The sequence below is a fragment of the Lepisma saccharinum genome, chromosome 15, assembly GCF_977018435.1.
Source record: "Lepisma saccharinum chromosome 15, izLepSacc3.1, whole genome shotgun sequence".
Classification (NCBI taxonomy): domain Eukaryota; kingdom Metazoa; phylum Arthropoda; class Insecta; order Zygentoma; family Lepismatidae; genus Lepisma; species Lepisma saccharinum.
In genome coordinates, this window is record NC_139243.1 from 36,471,013 (window position 1) to 36,491,409 (window position 20,397).

At 34.9% G+C, this 20,397-nt stretch overlaps 1 protein-coding gene across 38 annotated transcripts in view; it reads right to left on the reverse strand.

Moving 5' to 3' along the window:
* Mhc (myosin heavy chain) overlaps nucleotides 1-20,397 on the reverse strand; it is a 95,164-nt gene that overhangs the window by 46,297 nt on the left and 28,470 nt on the right. For 11 of the 38 annotated variants that reach the window (XM_083136847.1, XM_083136825.1, XM_083136819.1 and 8 more), the window contains exons 11-17: nucleotides 20,080-20,217; nucleotides 19,520-19,639; nucleotides 19,097-19,246; nucleotides 18,340-18,510; nucleotides 9,100-9,279; nucleotides 8,104-8,260; nucleotides 3,713-3,765 (exon numbers count right to left, since the gene is read on the reverse strand). In XM_083136847.1, coding sequence (XP_082992973.1) covers nucleotides 3,713-3,765; nucleotides 8,104-8,260; nucleotides 9,100-9,279; nucleotides 18,340-18,510; nucleotides 19,097-19,246; nucleotides 19,520-19,639; nucleotides 20,080-20,217 — 969 coding nt within the window. Of the gene's footprint in view, nucleotides 1-3,712; nucleotides 3,766-4,221; nucleotides 4,275-8,103; nucleotides 8,261-9,099; nucleotides 9,280-10,920; nucleotides 11,092-13,077; nucleotides 13,249-14,525; nucleotides 14,697-15,494; nucleotides 15,666-16,434; nucleotides 16,606-18,339; nucleotides 18,511-19,096; nucleotides 19,247-19,519; nucleotides 19,640-20,079; nucleotides 20,218-20,397 lie in introns of all 38 variants that reach the window. The other 27 variants (XM_083136844.1, XM_083136842.1, XM_083136845.1 and 24 more) reach the window with 8 other exon arrangements.

Consider the following 20,397-nt stretch of genomic DNA (forward strand, 5'->3'; position numbering starts at 1 on the left):
TTGTAATGTTTCCACTTTTCACAATTACAGTTACAATTACAATTGAAATAAGCACGTACCTTGTCGCACGGATGCAGGAAAAGGTGTCCTCCCAAATACAAATATTTCTGGCACCTTATTTCTGACGTCTAATCTTAGATTAGTCATCGCTACTTTATACTCAGTTGTCGCGACAGCGCCTGCAGCTTATCGGGGGTTGGGTGAGTTGTCAGCCGCGAAATGGCGCTTCATACTGCACGTGTCGGCAGTGATGCCAACCGTAGGGACATGTCCCTACGCATAGGGACTTTTCACTAAATTTCGCCCGCGTAGGAACGTAGGGACAGATTTTGCCAAATGAGGGAAAACGTAGGTACTTTTTTCAATCTTGGTAAATTACATTTTATGAATTAGTTTATCTGGATACTTTAGCGAGGAGGAGAAAAAAGAACTAACTAACAGATCTCCATCAGAATTTTGGAACATGTTATCGGTTACCAAAAACTTTCAAGGCAAGTTCCTTTTTGAAAACATTTCCACTCTCGCGAAAATAGTGCTAACATTGCCGCATTCTAACGCGGAAACGGAAAGAATATTTTCAATGTTAAGTGATACAAAAACAAAAAAGGGAAATAAAATGGGACCAAAATTGTTAAAGAATGCAGGAAATACAGCATCACCAACCAACATCTATCTCTTCACAGCAGCAGCATGTATGACTTCAAATAACATAATCAACAGTAAACGACTCAACGTTATTCATTAGGGGTGTGCTGGATTCTTTACTTTAAAAAGTCGTTAATTCTCGACGTTTTCTGCCTTGTAAGTTTCTGGAACTTATCGAAAGTTGTAAGTTTTTATTCTAGAAATGCAAAAACAATCACTTAAAGTGAAAATTACTTGTAAAATTCGAGATTTCCAGTGCTTCGGGAAATTTCGAACATTTCCCGTCCAGAAAATTTTCCGACTTGGTCGGGAAATTGCAAATTTTTCAGTCCCGAATGTCGGGATTTAAAAAAATTACCGTCCCGATCCCGTCCCGACCCAAAAAATTCTGTCCAGCACACCCCTATTATTCATTAAGGCAAGAATTTACAATACCGGACCCTTCTGTAATTTCTATGCTACGTCTTATACTCACGAAATAATTATTCGTGATTATTTATCTCAAGTTAACATGTTGGGGTGAGGGGGAAAAAATGTTCATTAACGTGTAGAAGTTGTAAAATAAGCTTTTCAATTCTCGCAATGATTCTCCGTATACAAGTATGGTAGCCATATTTGTTGATATGAACAAATTAAAATTAGTTACGCTGTCTACAGCGTTGCCACACTGTTGATTTCATACTTGGAGAGCATGGATCGTGTAAGAATGGCGGAAGAGAACAGTAAAAAAGTTGTTAATGTTGTACAGATTGTTAGGTGGAGTGTGCAGGAGGATGGCTGTGGGCTAATTAATAAACTTATGGATTTCAGTATATTGCCCAAAGAACGTGCTTACATGTGACAGCGACAATCACGATGTAGAAGAACTGATTTGATTACAGGTAAATTTGGCAACAGTACATCAATCATAAAATTGCAGGATACGAAAATGGCCTTCGATGATGAACGTTTGCCGTTAAAGTGCTACGAAAATAATATTTTTTATCGGTTCGTAATCACAATTACCGCAAAACCATTCAGGAATAGCCCCACTGACCATTCTCGGTAAGTTTAGGTTAAGTTAGGTTAGGCATACATAGTTAAAATTTGGGCTCGAAAAAAACATGCACGGGTAGCCCAACAAACCATTGACGGATAGCCCCACGAACCATTCAGGTACGGTTAGGTTAGGTTAGGATAGGCAAACATAGTTAAAATTTGGGGTCGTAGTAATATCAGGAATGTATATTTCGTTTTTTAAGTATTGGAAACACAAAATCTTCCGGTAAATAATAAGCAATCGTGCCGATCGCGGACCACTCAATGTCACTTATTTTGCAATTTCTACACGTGACCCCCCAAATTTTAACTTCAAATTCGTGATTAGGAGGCCTCAATTAGTGAGTATGCGAAATATTACAAAAAATCGGGGAGAGGTCCTGTATTGTAAATTCGCTCCTTCATTAATTGTGGAAGCACCGAGCAGAAAGATTTGGTAAGTAAATGTGTATATTTTATCTTCTGTTTGCATGCTCATGAGGTGTTTTTTTTTTAGTCACTTTACTTGGCGTAGGGACATTTGGTCAGTTGTAGGGACATTTTGACTACGTCTGTAGGGACATTGCCGAAAAATGGTTAGCAACACTGTCGGCTACCAGACAGTGAGTCTACGCTCATTCATATTCACTTCTGTTCGCGTTTATCAGTACGCGTTTTGTTTATACTGTGTTATTGAGTTGGTGTGCTAGTGCTTTATTGTGTGTTAATTGTTATTCATTCATTACTTATGACGTTAAACAAATATAGTCTTGAACATAGAGTTTTTATGTACGATAATTACGTGAAAACGAATTCTTGCAGAAAAGTGGTCAGGGATTACGATAGACAGGATCTCTTGAACCTAAGAAACGTGTTGTATTGCTGTTGAAGGAAGTCATTTTCAACATCTCTTATAACACAGGAGGTTAGTGATCATCATTATTATTACTTTTAAATATCATTTTACGCTTTCGGTTTGCTTTATGCGCCGGGATGCTGTCTTCCCTTTCTGTCAACTGAGGATAAAGTAGCGATGTCTAATCTAAGATTAGATGTCAGAAATAAGGTGCCGGAAATATTTGTATTTGGGAGGACACCTTTTCCTGCATCCGTGCGACAAGGTACGTGCTTATTTCAATTGTAATTGTAACTGTAATTGTGAAAAGTGGAAACATTACAAAACAAGCGGTTTCTGTTACGGGCTATCTGTTACGCAATTTGCCGGCACCTGTTGCATGACTGGGCCGGCAAGCGGCCGATGCTGAAGCGGTGGCATGCTGCAATAACCTCCCTGTATTATGTTTAAGAAATATTTCTTTGTGTAAACATGAAGTGTCATAGAAACTAGAATAGTTCATTTGTGATCGAACTCAAATTATAATATAATATTTACTACCATTGATGCATTACTTGATTACTTGATAATTTCTGCAGTAAAAATAATGGTAATCTAAATTAGAAATTAATAAATAAGTTAGCAAAGAATAAAAAGTCAGGGAAAAACAAGTACACTACCAAAAGCACTCTTTACTTACGCTATAAACTTGTGTTAATATACGGTTGAACTAGGTAAAATTACATTTTATAGTTTGTGGCTGAGCAGTGGTTGTGAAGGTTAGCTTCAACCAGCTGGTGGAGAAAAACTCTCGATACATAAGGATAAATGTGATGGATGCTGTGTGTTTACTGCATGCAGAGATTTTGTTTTGAACATATATTTATTTTTTAAAAAAACATAAGAATGAAGCTACTGATCAGATTTAAGGGTACATACAAAAGTCTACAAAGGATTTCCTTCCGGTATAAAGGATCATAATTAGGTTTGCAAATCCCCCTTCAAGTCTCAGATTATTGAGGGGAAATAAATACTACTACACCACGTGAACTGTGGGTTTGTTGGATGCAATGTACATTCGTCACCATACATAGTTTACAACTGGTAGGTGACAAATTATGATGCTTCAGAAATACAGGGTGTTCTCAGTACATTTGTCCCATCAAAGTATTGAAAGGCCAGGGAACTCATACAAATACAAATTATCATAAAAACCTTGTAGGATGAAGACACGGTAGCAAAACCACCACCCTTCTTGCCACGTCCACCTATTGGAAGAGAAGAGAAGAAAACTCCACATTGTAAAAAAATTACCTACACAGCCTTTATGTGCTCATTGTACTTCTACTCAAGTCACACAACTTCCAGGTGATAATTCGTGACGTCAGTCACAATTCCGCTACTGCCGTGAATTTGATAATTGTTGTCCGATAGAAGAAGATATGTTGACAGAGTAGGAGTACAAGACAGAGCTTTCCATACATTACCATAATTAGTCAACGTGGATGAAGGTTGAAGGGGACTTATGACTAGGTGTCCTGAAATGTATTGCGGTTTCGAGGGCTTTTGTCTTCTTGGAAACGAAGAATATTGCTCTTTTGGTGTTTGTTTTAGCTAGGAGGACAGTACAATTCGGGAATGGTCGATGTTCACTAACTAAATGAAACGAAGAAACCACTAGAAGAGATGTTATTGACAACAATATAAACAAATTTTGTATTTACCCTGTAGAGGGCGGATACGGTCTGGAAGCCGGAGCCCTTGTGTCTCTTGCCACCTGATAAAAAAGGAGAGGCGAGAAAGAAAAAATAGTGAATTAAATATGTACAATGTAAAATTTCCACGAAAAGCGACGAAGTTTAGTCAGCAGATTTCCTATCTAGGCTGATTGAGTTAGTGGTTTGTTTTTAATGTTGATACATGTTCTAAGTCTTCTACGTTAGACGTCAGTCTAAGCTTTTTCAATATGCAGCTAACCTTTCTTCAAAAATATTTTTCTAGACACACTAAGGCGCACAAATAACTATGATAAAAGCCTCTTTAAAATTGCAAAACGTTATGTAAAGAATTCAGTTTCAAGCTATGTTAAAGAGAGTGCGCAATAGTAGAATAGAGAGTGTATTAATCATTGAAAATATGCAACAAATATTAAGTTGTATATGAAAGAAAAATTTTAAGAATATGATAAAATATAGTCCACTACTTAAGTGATAATTGAAAAGCAGAGTTTTAATAAGTACGTGAAGATGTTAGAAACCAAAATATGGCATTTGATATTGTTGTAAAATTTAGTACCATGTGCATTAATTTTTCGTAAGGAAGTGATGAATAATGGACCTTTCCACTACGATATAAAACACTTTTTAAATCCATTAATTTTAGGGATTATGACACAAAAATGAAGGGAGCAAAATATCTCGCCGATATTTGTTTTGGTTCTTGAGTAATACGCCTTCAAACATCGCTGAAATTCATCTACTACGTCACTGAAGTGAAAACGGCCTCTGACGTACGCTGACGTCATGTATCAGCGAGGCGTGCAGGCAGAGTTTAATGGTAGCCACATGACTTAGCGTGGGCCGTGGAAACGACAACAAAAAGTCATTAGTTAATAGTTACTGTGTAAAAACACAAGTATCTTAAAATTCCAGTACAAAAACGAGTGCTCCATTTCTTGCAGATGCATTATGTCCGAACACTGGCAGCATTTATTATAATTCAGCCACTCGGTGGAGGGTTTTTCCATCAAAATGACAAAGCAATGCTGCCACCAATAGTCAATGGCTGAACACTTGAACAGTCTTGTTCATTGCCAATACATTGGTTCTAACTGGCAAGAAATTATTGTTACAAGGATGCCTTTCTGGTATTACAATTATTTTCGTCACAACATTTTGTTCAGAAATTTTAAAATAACAATACGTTTAGAACACTCGGGTTTACACGTCATTTTCTTCAATAAAAAAAGGTACGCGGAGTTTTCAATTTCCTGTAGTAAATTATAGTTTTCTTCAGTAAATACATATTTTGCAAAATTGTGTATTTATCCTACCTTTGCGTAGCTTTTCTGTAATCGTAACTACGAAAACACGTAGTAAATTTAGAATTCTCTTCTATTGTGTCACTTTTCTTGCCACTTTTGGATAATCGCAACGATAAGCAGTGTTCGAAATCGGGGTGCAGGAGGGCACTACCCCCATTAGTACCAACATCAATAACAACAATCAGCACCATATCTGTATCACCAGAGAGTATAGTATTCTAAGTGGTATCCATAGGCTTTATCTTGGGGGGTCCACGAGTGGATCGATGAAAAGCATGCATCATTATACGTATACGTATATGTACACTCACACACACACACGTTTAATATATATATATATATATATATATATATATATATATATATATAGTGTGTGTGTGTGTGTGTGTGTGTGTGTGCATACCTGGTATCACCCAACCTGTGTCGTTTCTACCACGTTAACTAGTGTTGCCAACGAGACGAGTCGAGATTTTGGTCTGTCCCGTCTCGTCTCGTGAAAATGCTAGCTCGTCTAGTGCATGAGGAACATTAATGTTAACCATAGAAGAATCCCCAGCTGTCTCCTAAGGATCGAGGAAGCACCCCCATTTAAGACTGAAAGAATATTCACAAAGAGGAACAGTGTGCCAAAGTCGAGTGTCAAACCTGAAACATTTGTTTGTTAGTATGGTTGGTACCGAGAAGAGCCCGAGGTGGGTTTGTAATTATCGATAACAGACCCTACGAGACATGCCTCTGGAAAATAGAGGAGAGACTGATACTTTGTCCGAGATTCTCGATCTCGTTCGAGACTTGGTTACGATATTGAAAAAATAATCATTTAAACCAATTTTTTTATACTATAGAAGGCGACTTCCTCATATGAATAATGAATTTTGTTTATAATTAATAATTACTATAACGCCAGTTCACTCGTTGTAATTCTGAATCGGATGTTTGGTTTCCATATATTTTCAGGATATATCCCGTTTTCGTCGATAGATCTGGTAAGTATGTACTGTGATCCTTTTTTTGTTTTCTTACTTGAAACGAGAACGAGAATTGTCCTTCGAAATCGAGACGAGACTATCAATGAGATATTTACAAATGAACACAAGACAGACATTAACAACTCGAAACGAGACTGCCATGTCTGTCTCGTTTTGTCCCCATACAACCCCTGCTGGTGAAGTTGTGAGCCGACCAAACCAACGCGCTCGGATATGAGACGAGGCAGTACAAAATTGAATCGTACCATTTCCGTATGTGATCTTACACACATTATTTCATTGTAACCATTATACATAAACTAAATATTGACGTTTTCTGTACAACTGATGTAATCTTCTACGTTATACTTATCTGCAGAAAAATATTTTATCACAATTTATAATGACTGCGCACACAAAAAGGAAACACAAACTGAAAGAAAGTAAAAGAGAAAATGAATACCGTACTTTTATCTCATTCTAATTTTGGACTACAGGTTAAATTTCGATAAATATAAGTTTATAATTTATTTTTGAAAATTTGGTCAGGAATCAATTTCAGATGCAATATTTTTCGCATGACTGGAGAACATGCACGTGGGAGACGAGACGTCTTTCATTTATCTTGCACGTGGGAATCAGGGAGAATAATAAAACTATGATCATTACAATTCATAATTTCCCTTCCACTATTGCTCTTTCATCCATTATTATAATCTGTACAGATCGTTAAACTGCCGCACACGCTCTCCGTAGGCTACACGTAAACTGAACGCTCGAAGAGCAGACGTCAAGCCCAGCTACGCATACATGACGTATCAACATGGCGGGTCGTGTTTTGAGCGCAACGCTATACTCGCAACTTTGAAAGTCTCGTTTTTGCCTTAAATTTAACGCAGAGAAACTTGCAGGGGTAATTTTTCCAGGGTGTAGTTTTTAAAATTGCTGTAAAAAAATTGAGTGGAAATGTCCATTGTATTCTGTAATTACATGTGTAATTTTCGATTAATACAATTTTATATACAAGGTGAAAACTGAATGTATTTGGAAAGTGATCTAAGCTATTGAACTCTAGTTTGAAAACTAATTTCACTAGAAGATATTTTGTCATGCGAGAAATCTATACTTCTAATAGTTTCTTCTATTGTCAGTATTTTGTACTGTGTTCCTAAGGCCGCATTTGACTCATAAGACGAGGTTATTGGAAGCATGAAGACAATGGTGAGGATATTAAAGGTTTTCCATTTTCAAGCAACATTTCAGTCAGGGGTCTAAGTGGATAATAGAACAGTTAAAATGCTTATACATAATAATCTTACAGGTAATAAGTGCTGTAAAGTTAACAATTTAAATATCCTAGAATTTCCTGACAGTAGGAATATTTCTATTAAAGAAAACTATTTTTGAAAAATGTACAAAAATTACATAAAACAATAACAATGTATTGAATGAAATCAGCATCTTCCTGGATACATAACAACTTCTACACCACAATTGTTCCTTTAATCAAGACAGAATTAACTTATGTTTTTGTGAATAAATGTATAATTTTTGTAAAAGGTGCACATAATTTGTAAGAGGAAAATTGCACGTACCCTTGCCGCCGCCAGCATCAGCAGCACCAGATTGGCCAGGATGGTCAGCGAAGATCTCGATCACCAGATTGTTGGTACCCTTCTTGAACTGATCCACCACTGTGTCATTCAGGGGATCCTTGTTCTTCTCAAGCCATCCACTAAGGTTGTAGGCGACCTGTGATGAATAAATGTATCTTCAGTAATGGTGTGCATCACAGAACACAAGCTACGAGTACAAAGTATTTTCCCAAAGGCATAGACCCTGACATAGTGATTTTATTTCACACAGGAAATATAACAACTTAGTAAACTGTAACTATACACGTTACAATTTACTTCACTGCACTTAAATTATAACTTTTCTCACAAACTAATCTTTGTAAAAACATACCAGAATAATATTGTACATTATGTAGAAATTTCTCGATAATATGGATAACATTTGCATACGGCATTAATGACTTTAATAATGCGAGATTTACATGCAAATTTATTAGAAAATAGGAGAAAATAAGGAATTAGACAAATGTATTTTCAAAATGTGTGAGAAGTGAAATTTTGATATTTTCATATTACTATATTGAATAAACAACAAACTTGGCAGTTGCTAAGTAATTCTGGCGGCGATTAGGCGGGCATGGGAGGCAGTTCACCCCACCCCCAATTTTTGTTACTTTTTGCCCCCGCACTATGGCCTGTTAATGCTAAGCATTGTTTTCCAAGAAAAAATAAACTGTTTTTTCCCCTTAGTTTTAGCACCCAATCGGCGCTACTGCTGAACCTATTTAGAGTTAAAGCACATACTGTTGGAAATACGTATAATTACATTAAATGCATTTTTGCGGCACAATAAATGTATGATAGCCAATCAGAAAATTTGAAAAATGAAAATCTAGTTGTCACGTGTGCGGGTGTGTGGTTTAATAATCACACTAATAGAGTGACAGAGCATTATTCTTTCCACTTTCCACTTATTCTTTGTCTCTGCTAAATTCCTGCAGGTTATTTACTTACAGTGCCGGCATAGTGGACAATGGCGAAGTGAGCCTCAACCTGGCCAGGCTTTGGTGGTTTGGGCTTCTGGAAGTTTGGTGATTTGCCCAAATGGTTGTTTCTCAACTTCTCCTCAAAGGTTCTGTCAGTAGCCTTGGGGAACATAGACTCTTCCTCCAGGATTGACAAGATACCCATAGGCTATATAGGGAAATGCATATATTATTAGAAAATTGGACGTGCGAAAATTCTGAATTTTAGTAATGCATATCTGCTCTGATATGAAGCAATAAAATGAATTTTCAGGCTTGTCAGCAAAGGAACTTAATTAAATTTGTAAATTCTTAGTATGTATATATCTATCTATATATTCTGCTTTCAAGTCACAAATTGAAAACTTACGCCTGAATTTTTCTTTAATTTATTGAAAATATTTTTAAAGATTATGTAAAGCAAGGGGATAAAATAGAGAAAAAATAATTCATTAAAACATACGTATCTATCTACAAATTAACCATTATGATGATGATAGGAAGAAAATTCTATAAGGAAAATTTACTACTTACGATTTGTATTTGAGATTTACTGACCTTATCAGCTTTTCTTCCAGGCTTCATCCAAACTAATAAACGCAATTCAAACCCATGCCATTTAACTTAGAGGAATTTGTTACATAAGACAATGCACACTTAACACAGTACAAATATGAATCATGCGGCATGTTTTTTTCGTGCAGTGATTTCTATCTTATTACAAGAAAAGCACAATTACAAGGAGACAATAACTCCACATTTGCAGAACATAATTTCCACTAATATTATTTTATAGCGATCCCCCTCAAAAGCAAATTACGAATAGTAACAAATAACGCCAAAATTTACATTAGACAAGCAAGTAAAGAGCCACAAATATTAATAAATAATAATAAGTAGTTTTGAAGAGAACTATCTGTTTTGTAGATATAAAATACAAAAATCAAAACTAGCAATACAACTAATTAAATATACACAATAGAATTATTTAAATTCTTTGTCTTCAAAGATTTCATCGATTTCCCGTCTTTACCTTTAAAGATATAATTTTTTTTTAAAAAGAGAAGATTCTAAAAGTTTTTTCCAACGTTAAGGAATTTGACTTCTGTAATAGGCTCTTACAATATAACTAGAATTAGAAACTGAATTTTTCCATCTTTTTTGTTCCACAACTTTTTGTAAAATCATAAAATTGGGCACGAAGAAATGGACATTGATACGTAGATTTTTCACATATAGTCTATGTGTACGATAGAAAGATTATTTTACAGACTATTTTAGAGATTTTCCTATTTTACCATCGCTACCATGTATATTTTTAATTGCATTAAGAGAAATGCAAATGAAATATATATATACATAAATTATTTAAAATAATTTACTGAATATGAGAATTTTATAGGAATGGTAATTATATTTTAAATTTAATACAGTTTGAGGATTGGAAATGTGTGTATACAAATAACTAAATTGACAAATCAAGAGCTGATTATTGCAAAATTGCCTAATAATTTACCCTAATTGTTTTTAGTAAGCTACAGCAACTTTTAATGAGTGCCTGCCCAAAACAGTTGAATTTATTAATATTTTAAATATGTTAATTATACAAATTTTACGTTTAATTAAAATGACTTAGGCCGCAGATTGCCAAATTCTGCATATTTATATTAACTAAACTACAATGTTACTTCTTCAAATATATGGCTTTGCGATTCCACATGCATCTAAATAATTGCATGAGAAGCTGGCACTCCGACACCATAATGTAACTTGTCTTTCATGGAAGAAACTCTTGGCAAATGCATTATACCTTTTCGATTAACTCTATGCAAGCCTGCAGATCCATACCAAAGTCAATGAATGTCCATTCAATGCCTTCACGCTCGTACTCTTCTTGTTCAAGAACGAACATGTGATGGTTAAAAAATTGTTGAAGTTTCTCGTTGGTAAAATTTATACAGAGCTGTTCAAAACCATTATACTGCACAATGAAAAGAATGTTAGATTTGATTAGAAGACCAGGTATCTGCGATTTGTTAAATAGAAGGGAGAATAATACATATACGTTAGTAGTATGTTTGTAGCAACAATATTTTCCTTTTATATATTACATCGGGATTTACACCACAAGGAAGGACAGCGAAAAAATTCTTCTGTTTCCGTCATTTGTTAGGCATGCGAAAGAAGGTTTGATAAAAAAGAAAGAAGCATTTTATTTTGTAGAACAGTGTATGTGTGAGTGGGACAAACATTTTTTGCACTTTATGTCATGCCCAAGAAAAAGGCATTTACAGCGTTCTACTGTTACTGGTGTTTCAGATGTAGGTCCGACAATTTAATTGGTCTGTGTAGAGACCTCCTTCTTTCTACTGCAGTGAGGTAGTCTCTTATTATTCGATTGCAGATGTAACAATTAATTTCTTGTTTATTATTTTCGGCCCTTCACTTGCTCGTTTAGCGGTGTAGCACATAGAAAACCAGTATATCCAAGTTATTTTCCCCACGTTCAGCCAGTAAAAAAAGTTTCGGTTTTGTACGTTATGTTTTAGCATCAAAACCTACGAATTTAAACACATTTTTACGTTCTGTTGTTATTATGAAATTAATGTGTATTTACCGGTGTCACCCTTAAGCAGTGAAACGAACGTCAATAAATATTGAAGAGGACAAGATTGGCGTTAACATTATCGTATATATTTTATGTACCCCTTTTTACGGGGGTAAGTGCTTTTTTGTCAATGTCCCTAGGGGTTGGTTCTAGATATTATGCAATTATTAAGTGAAGGTCTGAGCGATCAAATAGTGAAATGAAACGTCGGAAACCTAAGATCGCAATATTGATTTTCTAGATTGTACTTTTCTTAATGACTTTCTTATGATAGTCTGTAGTCTGGTAGTCTGTATTATTACCAAATAAATTAATAAATAACATTATAATTTCTTATTTATTTCAATTTATCAAGTTGCACTTTATTCCGTCCGAGTGCAGTTGATATGATAGAAGTTTTTGGTTGTTGTTGATATCACGTGACATGCATATGTGACAAAGACAAGGACATATTGTTCAATATTTAGTTTCAGACATCCGAACCACTTTCTTTGATGGACTGATCTCGAAATAGCAAGTACACGAATATAAAAGAACTCAAACCAATGACGAAACAGAAACAAATAGAATCCGTTCTCATTGAGACGCTGCTGACCAAAAAGTATATAAGCAAAGTTGACTCTTTATAGCATTTAAAACATTAGTGTTATTTAATTTTGCGTGTTTGTGTATGTCTGTGTGAAGTATGTACTCATACACTCTGATTCTGCTTCTTTCTATAATAATTATTTACTTCGCGGTATTTCAGCAAAAAAAAACAAAAAAAAATGAGGTTAATGTAACGATTAAGTCTCCCTGTGAATATATATGTATGTTTTATGAGGAACAGTATAAACATTTTTGTAATCTTCCATATCAACAGTTTAGTATATTGTACCAAAGTATGGTTGCTGCCTACAATTTCATCAGTTTACTTTCGTTTTATCTAAGTATGTGTTAAAGCTTAGGTACGTCTACTACAAAAGCTTCAGTACTATGAACAGTTAATTCAGCACTATAGCATTAATTTACTGCACCTTTCTATTGAGAAGTCTATCACGATAGGCTGACACATTCGTTAGAGGAGATATGCCACAGAAGGTTCTTATTCAACAGGCCAGCTTTGGATTATGTACTGTCTTTCTGAATACATTTTGGTGTAGATGTGTTGGTGAGACATACACGTAAATTCACCAGTAAATTGTATTAGTGTTGATTTTAAATTTGTTCAATGAAAAATTAAGGAATGGTCTGTACACTGCCAGAAACCTCCTATGATATAACTCACATAGTTCAACGAATGAGTTAACTCAAACTTCCTTCCGCCTTAATACGAGCAAACATCGAGCAATGCACCTAATAGGTGCATGATCCTGGTACCTTTTCAATCAGGTCAATGCACGCCTGAAGGTCCATGCCAAAATCAATGAAGGTCCATTCAATGCCTTCACGTTCGTATTCTTCTTGTTCGAGAACAAACATGTGATGATTGAAAAATTGTTGGAGTTTTTCGTTGGTGAAATTTATGCAAAGCTGGTTAAAACCGTTGAGCTGGTCCACACAGAGGTAGTAAGGTTCAAATTTGTAAGAGGAAAAGAAGTTAAAATAATTACACAAGGCTTTCCAAGACATTGAGGATCTATGAGCACTGAGGTATAATTAACATTATCACATTTGCAATTGTTTGTTTTAAACATGTACAAATAAATAATCGCAGTTTAGATTGCAGGGGTTCTGAAGTTTTACAGAATGGTTTCCATATTGTATTGTTTTGTATAATTTAATATTACTTATTAAATCAAAATTTAAAAATTGTTTCCAATGTAATTGCAATTGTGGTACTGTCAGTGAGGTAATACGAAAGGATTAAAGGATAGATATTTAAGTTCACATGTCTTGAAATATGTTTACTGGTTGAAGTAATTACATTTATATTAATTAAAAGTAAGGTTAATAGAAGTCCTTTTGCGTTCATTTATTTTTCAAGGATGTAGAAATCAGTCCCTGTCTGCGGGGGGGTAGAAAGGTCCCAGTTTAAGTGGGCTGTAAATATGATCGTATATTCCAGAAGACATCACAACACCAGTGTGTAACACTCAGGTTAGAACAAACTGTGTAAAGAATGAAAGTGCAAGTAATAGATAGTGGAACACTGAAAAGCAAAGTAAAAATAAGTGGAAAACCTAGGTGTGTTTTAGGGCCAGAAGGATTTTTTCGTTGAATGTACATATATTTCATTTTTACATCCAAACTAACAAAAACAGCAGAAAATATGAAATCGTAAAATATATATGTACGATTTTCTATTAGCTATTACAACTATAGAGTAGCCGTTGACTTTAAGTTGCATAACCTCCTTGCTGTAAATGTTACATTTCTTCTAAAAAAAACTATTGAAAAAGTAAAGGGCTAAAAATCGAAGGGAGAGAACACCAATGAAACGTCACTGCTGGTAGAAGATTTAAATAAAAAAAGCAGTAGACAATGGGATACACAGGTGTACAATGGCAACAAACCAAATGGGGACATTTAAGCCACATACTATTGATTAGTGACATCGAACATCTTAGATCAACAGAATATTATTCATAAAAACAAGAAGAAATTGTGGACGACTTTGATGATTAGGTTGAGGGAAGAGAACACTGTTATCTGGTGGGAACAGGCAACAAAGACACTGTGAAAGAAAGTTATTAGTATCGTGTACACCGATGAGTTAGAGAACCATCCAGTTCCTTACCTGACTAAATTTGCTATAAACATATATTATTACGAAATCACATGAAGGGACAAGGTAAAATAACCGTCACAATGGCAGATTGTTCTACCTTTTCAATCAACTCAATGCAGGCTTCCAGATCCATGCCAAAGTCAATAAAGGTCCACTCAATGCCTTCACGCGTGTACTCTTCTTGTTCAAGGACAAACATATGGTGGTTGAAGAATTGTTGGAGTTTCTCATTGGTGAAGTTGATACATAGCTGCTCAAACCCATTGTACTGTCCCAAGGCAACAGGCAGGGCAGAGAAACAAATGGAGAATAACAGTTATAACATGGGTACAGGAAAACTATTCCCAGGGTCACTGGATAAAAGGTATTCGAACTGAACAAACAGAATATCAAAAGCATTCAGAGGTATTTCATTCTATTATTTCCAAACTCCAGGTATTCACACCTTTCTATGGATAGGGAAAAATAAATACGTTAGGTTAGAAACATTTCCAAAATAATAAATAAAAAAGTAAAAGGTTCTGTCCTGTAAGGTGCGAACACACATAGGAAAGGCGATTTTTTATTACAGAGTACGTGCTGATAAAACGACCAGGTTTGACAAATAACCAGGTTTGGTACGGCTGGAAGAGAACGATTTTAACGGGTAACGTGCTTCATACAGGAAAAAAAAATAGAAAACAAACTGATAACCATATCCTTACCTGCATGACGTTACAGAAACCATTTAGAAACAAAGAAAAAAACACTCAACTTACTTAAAGTATGTTTCATAGTTTGAAAATTAGAGTGTTCCTTTCTACCATATGCTTGTCGCACTCTCTTGCAACATTAATTTTTCGTACTACCAGTATTAAGAAATACAACAAAAATTAAGAGAAATAATAAAATATTTCGTATGCCTGAGTAAACTGTCACTATATAGCGCAGTAATGTTGTGTGATTATTATATGAAATGGAGGCGATTATAACTTCCGGAGTTCCACCACTTTAAGACTAATAGAAAATAAGAAACTGCTACTGAACGAGAAGTCTTTACATGCACTTGCAACACAACCCAGTTTACCTTCTCGATCAACTCAATGCAAGCCAATAAGTCCATGCCAAAGTCAATGAAAGCCCAATCGATGCCCTCTCTCTTATATTCCTCTTGCTCGAGCACAAACATGTGATGGTTGAAGAATTGTTGCAATTTCTCATTGGTGAAGTTGATACATAGCTGCTCAAACCCATTGAACTGTCCCAAGGCAACAGGCAAGGCAGAGAAACAAATGGAGAATAAATGTTATAACATGGGTACAGGCAAATCATTCCCAGGGCCACTGGATAAAAGATGTCAAGTGAAGAAACAAAATATAAAATGCATTCAGGTATATCGTTCAATTATTTCAATTCAAGGTATTCACACCTTTCTATGTATAGGGATAAAATAACACTTGAGGTTAGTAACATATCCAAAAATATGAAAGAAATCAAAGGTTTTGTCTCGCAAGATGGGAACAAACAACAGGATGAAAATATTCCATAACAGAGTTTGTACAGGTAAGTAGAAGATGGCTGGAAAAGAACTATTTTTAACGGGTAACGTACGTCAAAACATAAAAGATGGGAACCAAACTGATACATACGTTCTTACCTGAGTAAAATTCTAATTAAATCCAAACCCTTTTTAGGAGTAAAGATACCCTGAACTCGGTAAGATATATTAATTCATTCAAGGCATGGCTCAATGTCAGATAACTTCAGTGCTCTTTTGTATCATACATTGATGTGTCGATTTAAAATAATTAATTTGTTGATCTACTGGTATTAACAGTACTGGTTTGAAAGAAGGAAAGATATAAATGGTATAATGTTCTGTGTGTTTGAGGAACTAAATGGTACAATCAATGTGAATAGATAAACTGAGGATGTTAAGTCTCTGGAGTCCCATCACATCAACAGGAAGTAAGAACTTGCTACGTCAGAAGAGTCTTTACATGCATATTCAAGATAATCCAGTTTACCTTCTCGATCAACTCAATGCAAGCCAATAAGTCCATGCCAAAGTCAATGAAAGCCCAATCGATGCCCTCTCTCTTATATTCCTCTTGCTCGAGCACAAACATGTGATGGTTGAAGAACTGTTGCAATTTCTCATTTGTAAAGTTGATACATAACTGCTCGAAGCCGTTGTACTGTATGAATCAAGTTCGTGCAAGGGTGAACAGATAAAACCCAGGAAAAATAGATGCAAGTCAATTTGTTAGACACTTCAGAAATGTGAATATGTGGCATGATAGGAAGCATATGCCAGACATAAACAATGAACATAATATTTTAAGTAAAACCTGGACGATGAACACAATATTTGTAATAAAGGGTTAACATTTGCAGGAGACAATTTTCAGACAATAAAACAAAGGGCTATCTGACTGTAAAACGTAAATCATAAACAAATAAAAAATTAAATAACACCTGAAATAAAAATAACATTAACAAGGTAGCAGGTGAAAAGAAAGGGGTACGTGCTTATCATTTTTTTCGTAGACAGTATACATCTGAAACAACGAAGGGATATCCAGGTCAAAATTGTATTTCAACCTGCAGGAAATGGAAGAAACTTTTCCTAATCGATGGCTACGTGGTTTTGTTATGGTAATGAATTAAGCGAAACAGAAAAATTGGAAATTAAGATTTATTGATTGATTTGTTTTATTTCACCTTGCTTTTCTGCAACTCTTAGCTAATCGCGAAGATTAAAACTAAGATTTTAAACATTTAAAAGCACTAAACATTTTGTATCTGCATGAATAGGATAAACTCCAACTCGAAACTTCTGTTAATTACTTAAGCATTGAATCTTGAATGAATTATGAATGTTCATTCATGAAAAGACACCATTAAACCTCTATCTAAGTAATAAATCATTGCTATTTAAGACACAACAAATCATTTGACCCTTGAAAATGAACATAGAGTATGGTGTAATTCGAGGAGTCATTTTGTATTTCTTGATTACGTTTGAGAGTAAAACTCCGTAGCGCGTAATTTTCTATTTAAAGAGGTTTCTTCCATTTCATGTATGTGTGCTTTTCACAACTTGACAAGAGCACATAGGGAGCAAATTGGAAACGAAGGAATTATAAACAGTACACCACATGTGGACATCTGAATCATTTATACAACTTGCAGTTCCCATGCACTTGATTCATTCACCTCGTGCAGAAAACAGGAATTAATAAAGAATATCACCATCTCTGAAAACAAGATTTGATTAGTTCTCATACACCATATAGGATGGAGAAAACGTATGTTACCTTCAAAAACTTCACATGTATTTTAATTGTGCATTGTTGGATATAAATCACGTGCGATTAAAATAGGATCCGCTTGTAGTGTTTTGAAGTAATATACAGATCTTGCAATACAAGATGCGAAAATGAAAAAAATAAAGAGAAATCGTAAAATGAAACAAATCTGACTGGAAAAGGATATAGAAAGGTTAACTTTGACGAAAGGTTATTTAGATATGTTATATCACACTGAAATGGAAAAATATTTGAAAATGATTTGGGGTAACCATTCCGAGTTCAATGCAAAAAACAATATCGAAAAGGGACAAAAGAAAATAAAAATAAAGGTGGGTAAAATACATCACGAAACACGAACATAAAAGGGTAATTGAAATGCAGGTGACGAGCATATATCGAACATCACAAAGATCGGAAAATTATTCTTGGGTAACTTGAAATCGTATTCCTCGAGCATCAACAGAACGAATGAAAAAATGAATGCCAGATAGAAATTTTCTCATACCTCTTATTTCCCACCGGAAGATTGCTGGACCTGCAAGTTTATTTATATCTATTGGAATATTCGAAAAGAAGTCAGGATGGGGTAATTGAGGTAATTTGCCCATCTTATGTTACCTTCTCAATGAGCTCAATGCACTTTAACAAGTCCATTCCGAAATCAATGAAAGCCCAGTCAATGCCTTCCTTTTTGTACTCTTCTTGCTCGAGGACAAACATGTGGTGGTTGAAGAATTGCTGCAATTTCTCATTAGTAAAGTTGATACACAGCTGTTCAAAGCCGTTGTACTAATATGATTAGAGAAACAAATAAAAAATAGAATTAGACGAGGAAATTTTAATAATGTTTGTGTACTTTGTGCGAGGAACTGTGAAGTAAGGTCTTTAAAGTAAACTAATGTAAAAGTTGTGGATAGTAAACAATTTCAATATGAATGTATTTTGCTGGAACGGAGGTGTGAAGTAGATTCCTCAGCTGAAAGTTAATACATAATTATCTGCGTAAGTGAAAGATAACATATTTAGTTAGTGTAAGAATATTACAACTACAAATCAGATACATTAAGTAACATAGTTAACATTGGAAATCTACAAGAATCTAAGTTTTAACTGTATCACAAAATTGACAACAGCAAAGTGAAATTTCATTATACAAATATCGTTTCGTTATTGTGACGTCAGAATTGGAAGTTGTATAACTCTTCATTGAACTAAAATATAGATCTTAATGGTAAATTAAGATAATGTTTAAATTCAATAAAATAATACAAAACTAAATTTAATGATTCAAAAGTAAATATGAGGTTATACTTCTTCCAAATTGTTATCATTTGTCTCTTGTAGTGTGAGCTAGAAATGAGTGAAGAATACTTACGTCGAAGATCTCGAAACCGGCGATATCTAATACACCGATAAAGTGGACTCTCTTCTGTTTTGTGTCCAGAGTCTCGTTACACTTCTTCACAAGCCACTTGAAGGTACGATCAAACATGGCCTTGGACATGGCACCGACGGAGTATGCCACCTACGAGTTGATATTTGTTGTAAAATCAAATTTAGCAAATAGACAAATGCATTTTGTATTGACAGTATCACAACTTGAACTTCAAAATCTAGTGTTTCCAAGCTTAAATAAACTTTGAATAATTTAAGGTGTTTATGAGAGTAGTGACTATACATTCCGCATGAATGAACTACTGTGAAACTTAGTATCAGAATTCAACTAATCTGTACTATATATTCTTTCAGAATCAAGTAAGAGTTATTGATGTACTAAAGATATAATGCATAAGCCTACCTGATCCTTGTTCCTACCCTGGGTCACGAACTCGTTGCCTACTTTGATCCTTGGTTTCAGCAAGTTCTTGTACAAATCTTCAGTGACGACACCCAACAGTTTGGCAACACGTTCACCCTCCTGTAAGCAGAAAAGTACATATTAGATTGTAGCCTATATACTTAAAACAAACCTTGTGAAGTTATTCTAATAAATCAGGAGATGTACTACAAAGTACTACAGTATTATTTTCATTAACTCAGGGCCAGTCTCTACGCTGTTAGCTTGTATGAAACCCAAATGAAAAGTTTCTTCCCTTCTCAATTTCGTATAGGCCTATTCGTTATTTGATCTTATCATTCCTAACCTTCAAGTATAAAAGTCACCAGCTGCCATGAAAGTAGGCGGGTGGACAGAAGTTTCCATTAAAAAATGGCGCACAAATGTGAATACAGAAACTTGAAAGTGGGAATACACATGCTGTAATTATCATCTTTGAATTCCTTAAACAAAGAATGAGTTCTTCATTTATCAAGACTATGAATTATCATTATGCTGATGATAAGGAGCAATATACTTACAACAGTGCCGTCGGCCTCAGCCTGTTCCTCTCGACCCTTTTGCTTGAATTTCATTTCACCCATGTGCATCACAGCAGCTGTGATCTTGTAGATGTTGTCCTTCTCTTCTTGGGTGAAACCCAGTACATCAAAGGCTTTCTAATGTAACAAAATATTAACGTCAAACACAAGAAAAAGCATCGAGGAATTATGTATGAAACTTTTGTTTTTCAGTTATGATACTTATACTCAAATATAAAATTGTAATAATGACTCTAAATCCTTCCTTCACGACTTTTTAAAGCAATTTATGATTTACTAAATTCCAAAATAAATTTT